The sequence below is a fragment of the Cydia splendana genome, chromosome Z (assembly GCF_910591565.1).
Source record: "Cydia splendana chromosome Z, ilCydSple1.2, whole genome shotgun sequence".
In the NCBI taxonomy this organism is placed as follows: Eukaryota; Metazoa; Arthropoda; class Insecta; order Lepidoptera; family Tortricidae; genus Cydia; species Cydia splendana.
In genome coordinates, this window is record NC_085987.1 from 3,939,049 (window position 1) to 3,945,048 (window position 6,000).

Genomic DNA, 6,000 nt, shown 5'->3' on the forward strand with positions numbered 1-6,000 from the left:
GGGTAGCGGCATTACATCATGCCTTTCTTTTTGCTCAGATCTGTAAAATGTTAAGGACATAAACAGGAGGTTATTGTATATGTACATATGCAATATTTTTATTCTAAGGTCAATAAGTAATAGAAAATGATCATATATGAGTTAACTATTTCTACAATCTGATTTATTACGTACTTCGAGCAACACGGGCTTCCGACATGTCGGAAGGGAGGAGCCCAAACGATATCTTACCGTAAAAATCATTTAATTCTGCCATTTTTAACGGGGGGAACGTGCACACAGTCGCACTTCTCACTCACTACATGTTCAAAATCCAATCTGTAATGACGACACAAATACATAGAAAATGACTCAAGTCAAAGACAAATCTTGCACACCTCGATCTCTTTTTATCTACGGACGAGTCACAACACACACCGCCATAGGTACAGTTGTACCTATGCTTCGGCAGAGCGGAAATATGTAGTACGAATGCCGTCTTCCTTCCCGGTGTTGCACGAAGCTTATGTGCATTGAAAGAAAAAAAAATATCCCTACATGTATAGTTAAGTACTCCATACAACTTGAGCGGTATAATTTAGTCCAGGCGATTTGAAACTTTCAGTGAAGATCACCGAGAGCGAGCAGAAGTCCAACGCGTTCCTCGAGTTCGCGGCCGCGCTGAAGCCCTACGGCCCGTGGAGTTATCTCGTGGTCGGCATGCTGGTCTGCGCCACTATCCTCATGTTCTGTCTCGCGTGGGGTAAGTTATCCATCACCTAGACCGTTAGAAGTTCCGTACGAGTCAAGTCAATACAAAAATACCGTTACTTTAATCTCATTGTACAATTGCGCGCTTAGATTCACATGTTCTGTCTTGAAAGAGTTAAGCGTCCACCAGCTGACCTCTTAGCATGAGTTGCATTCTCACGCGAGACTGGACATCTAGCGCGACTTCAAGTATGGACTCGCGCGCGAGAATGCAACTCAATAGACCGCCTGGTTCTATTAGTTATCGTTATCGCTAGAGACGCTGTACAATTTTTTGTATATATCGTTTACGCCCTGCTATCGTAAATTAACTGCCTCTGGCTTACTTTGCATTATGAAGCTTTTAGGAAAAGTAGCGGTCACCAACAATAACATATTCATTTACTTATAGTGGTTTATTTTATAGTCCAACACATGAAACATCAGAGCTAACGTTATAATTTTCTACCGAGGCAATTATCATCCATTTGTTGTATGTAGTTTTGTCGGATTTCCAAGCTGGATGTTGGATATCCAAACGCCATTTTGCCTTCTTGCGCATCTCTCAACCTGCTTCGCCTTAAGACCCTACGCAGCATCGTTTTAAATAAGTAATTAATATAATTATTTTTATTTCTAGAATGCTGCTGCAAGCGCTCCAAGCCCTCCGACACACCAATCAACATCCCAGCCTCCTGCATAGATCTCTCCCCAACAGTCACGGTCACAGCAACCTCCCAACACCTCTTCTCCCCAACCCCAACCTCCCCTCCCGAGTACGAACCTCCCCCGTCTTACTCCTCCCTGTTTCCTAGAGCGTATAAGTGCGAAGACCCCGTACCACAGTGCTCGACGCAGCCGGATTAGGTTTTCAAATTAGGTACGAGGTTTTTAAGGTTTTTTAGAGGTGTTGGAATGACATTTGAGGATTTGTCATGTGACATTACAAAGCGAGTGACGTGTTCAAAATGATCATGTCCCGACTATTGTGAGATTTGTTTACACTTTAGCACCTGGGCAAGGTAAAGAGCCTTTGTAATATGCGGAAAATGTAAACATACATAGATAGTTTAGAAAACTTGGCTCGCTAAGGTGGCCGTGTGAAGCGCAGCTGGAAGTGCGGGGAAAGTAAAGGTGACAGCCGGGTAGCAACTGCAGCTGCATTAAAGGTGACTCACGCTAGACCGGGCCGGGCCTGGACCGAGGCGTCCGACATTTTCTACGACGGCTGATCGGTGATCACGTGGTGCTTTCCATAGCAAACGAAGCGCCGGATGCTCCGGCCCGGTATAGCGTGAGTCATCCTTTACTGTAGCGTTATTTCTGCTGGAACATTGATGCAGGCGTTGTCACTCACAATTTTTTTGATAACTTTCTAATCGCGACAGTATTGCCCCAGCAGTTATTCTGCTGCAGTTGCCATTGGAATTTCACCTTTAGGTACCAATGATATTTTACTTGAATACGATAGTTTCCAAAGGACCTAATTTTCTTTGAAAACTTAGACAAACCAGCCTTCTAAGAAATCTAGAAATCTCGATTGAATCCGAAATGTTATGTGATTTTGTGTTTGATATTGTCCTATGCTAGGGTCTGATTTTAAGATAGGCTTGATGCCACGCATGTAGTGTAGGTATATAGGGTCATGAAGAAAATAATCAATAAATTTCGTTATCTGCATCTCTATCGCTTTTAAATTTTCGAGCGATAATAAATGCAGATAGAGAAATTTCTATTTTGGTTTTTTCTTGTTATGAAACGAAATTATGCTCAAACTACGTATTTCGCCGTTACATGGAATATTCAAAGTAACTTTACAGACTGTGGAGATTATATTATAATTATCGACTAAACCATTTTTACCATTTATACATATTGTAATATTGATCGAATTTACTCTCATGTGCGAAAATTTACAGTTCATCGCAAAAGTTTAAACTCTCAAATGTTCAAGTTGCGGGCACTTGAAAAAAATCCCTGACATATCAGGAATATTTCACAATATATTTTTGAATACTTTCTGACGGAACGTCAGTCGTACCATCGCCCACACTGTTAACTGTACATCGGCGGACCTTATGTCTTTTGTAATAAGGTCCACAGATGTACAGTTAGGAGCGTTGCTGTTTGTACTCATGAATGAGATTTTCAGTTTATTTCATTTTTTTAGATTACTGATGCTACATGCGTGAAAATTGTAAATAATTAGTTAAGTATAAAGTACAATATCTAAACATCTATTCTGGGACCAAAACTGTGTTGATATCTATTTCTTTGTATAACAAAATCTATTCTGGTGTTTAAAAATATCGTAATAGCAGGCACTTAATTCGGTCTCAAATATACAAAACGCTTTTATATTATTTTTGAACACATTGGACATTGCAGTTTAGCAACTGGCTGGTTTAAAACAGTTTTTGCTTTAATACGTGATCCAATTGTAAATAGATGTTGATATACAACAGTATGATCACCTAATAAGATGTATTATATTATTTATATTACTATAAAAACGTGATACTACTAGCGCCATCCAGTGTCGAGTAGCAACAACAAAATTAATACTGCTATTGGCGATGGCGCTAATGTCGCGCGTATCAACGAAAGTTACAATGGAGCTACATTAGTTCCCGTTTTCGCCACCAGCGCTCGTAAGTTTGTCGTGTCTGATTATTTCTTATTTGGTGATTATCTAACAGGTATAAACTACGTAGGTATAGAACTAAATGTCTGATTGTTTGTGCCTTGGATACCTTGTAATTACGTGTGTACATTTAGTTGTAATGCTTAACGATTGAAAACAGGTATACGACTAATAAAAGTAATAAAATATTGTGCAAGGTGACCAGCACACCTAATGTTGTGTAAGGGTGGTATTCCACCTGTCCCATTTCTTTGTCCAATGTCAGTGCGTTTCACTCTCTCATTAAAGCAAAATGTGAGACGCAATACACATTGGACAAATCAATTGGAATGGAATACCACGGAAAATGGGGTGGAATACCACCCTAAGTCGACTCAAGAAATATGGAATGAATGACTATTTGTATACTACACCTTTGTTACTTCTATAGAGCTCGCATGATTGTCTTTTAAATCAGAAATAAACAGTCATGAGAGCTAAACTTTGTTTTATATCCCAGAACTAAAATAACATTTTAAATGGCAATCGCATTGGGCACATTTCCTGTTGTTGACTAATTTTATGCTAGAAAATTACAGATTGGTTGGACAAATTGGGGGATATCTGATCGTTTGACGGGTTGAAAAGAAATAATTGACTTTGAAAACAGGGGCGAATGGGATTATTTTACAAAAAAAAACATTGAATAGTTACGCGCTCCTTAATAAAGTATCAATAGAAGCGTAAATAAAAAGGGAGAAATGCCTTTGCATTCATTACAGTTTTTTACAATGCTCAATTATACTGAAGTTGGTAATTCATATTTACCAAAATCGGAGTTCAATATAGGTATGAAAAAAATCTGTTTAAATGTTTTTTTCATATGCCGAATTACCTCATCTTAACTTAAAAGGAATATGCAAAGGATTCCTTGTCAAAAATCACATATAGACTAACGAAACGACACAGAGATAGACATCACAATTTGTATAGCATTATAACTACCTACTATTGTAAGATAACTTGTATTAGGCAAAAAGAACTCTCAAAATGCCCTTAAGTGCATCAGCTACCTTCTTGATTTTCCTTTGAACCCTTTGACCGTTAAAGAAGTCAACTGACGCGCGCTAGCTACGGCACAAAACTGTACACGGCGGGAAGAAGTTGATAACTCGAGATATTCTACTGAAGAAAATTGAACTTAAAATTAAATTACATAAGGTTCAAATTTCTTCAATTTTTCCCGCCAGATATCAACTTCTTTTTAACCTTTTGAACGCCAAACGGCACATCCAATTGCCGTGCTACTGACGCCACGGGGGTTAAATTTCAAATGCCGTCTTTGGCGTCGTTGTCACGATTTTGCGTTGACGTCAATTGCCGTCTGTGGCGTTCAAAAGGTTAAATATCGTCCATTCCGCCAAAGATACATGATGACGCACCGTTTATGTAACGGCATTCAAAGGATGTCCATATAAAGTTATTAGGCATCATTCGTGTCCATATTATTAAGTATCTAAGTAAGTAGTTGGAAAAACTATACCTGGCACATAATACAAGATCTGATTTAATCTGTGACTAGTCTTCATTATAGAAATATTTTCGTTTATAGTATTTTATTTGAAACGTTAGGTAAATAATTCATGTCAATGGTATGGTCAAAATATTAAACTAGTTTGAATCTTGTTACTTTTGGGAACTTTATATTATTGTAAGTAGGTATAATTTTGCCAGCACCCACACATACATTGTATATTAATGTTCAGAAACCGAAAAGAGAAAAAACAAGAATACCTACCTCTCAAAAATACCTACTGAGTAGGTTTAGCAAGATAAACTACTCGATTTATTTAAGTGTATGAATGAGAAAGGGACAGGTAGCCTATCTCGCGCGCTAGATATTGTCGCGGCGCACTCGTGCTAAGCCTATTGATTATCTAATTTATTACTTAATCCAATTTTGTGTAATTTTTAAACTCAATTTGGGGCAAATACATGTAGGTACCTTCATTGTATTCTTTCGAATTTTGACAGTTATTAATATCTTATTCCCAAAAAAGACGAACAACGGTAGCTAATTATATGAAAAAGCAATTATTATACCTAATTTTTTACTTAAGTTCTTATGCTGATTGTATTAAAGACGTTAAATGTAAACTGACTATTTAAAAATCGGCTACATGTCAATTGGGGTAAAAGATAATAAATGGGCCTAAAACCTATTCACCCCACTGTTGCATCCACCCCAGTTGACACATCCGTTTCATAAGTTTCATATAAGAAATTAAATTATATGGTGACATGTAACTTCGAATATAAAAAAGTGATAATTAGTTAAGTAACTATGTATTATAGAAAAACAAACGATTAATACAAAATATTTATATTTTAAAAATAATGATGTTTTATTTCCACTATTTAAATATCGTTTCATATTTTCAAAATAATGAAGTCATTATTCACTATTAATTTCGTACTCCCATTAGTCCCCAGTGAGTCAATTGGACCAAAAAGTGCCACCCACTGGTCTTCGATCTCGACTACACACTCGGGTTCGCGGCTTCGCGCACGAGTGTGGAGCGGGCTTTATGGGAAAGGCAGTCAGTTACCCCGGCCACACACGTAACGATAAATCGTAGCGATTAAAC

The 6,000-nt window shown here is 37.8% G+C and overlaps 1 protein-coding gene across 2 annotated transcripts in view; it reads left to right on the forward strand.

The window, feature by feature from the left end:
* The window catches only part of LOC134804290 (uncharacterized), a 78,974-nt gene extending 73,224 nt beyond the window's left edge, over positions 1-5,750 (forward strand). Inside the window, exons 6-7 of one of the 2 annotated variants that reach the window (XM_063777290.1) lie at positions 587-742; positions 1,370-5,750. In XM_063777290.1, the coding sequence (XP_063633360.1) occupies positions 587-742; positions 1,370-1,596 (383 nt within the window). In that variant the 3' untranslated portion in view covers positions 1,597-5,750. The remainder of the gene's footprint in view (positions 1-586; positions 743-1,369) is intronic. The other variant, XM_063777291.1, reaches the window with a different exon arrangement.
* Positions 5,751-6,000: the final 250 nt, after the last annotated feature.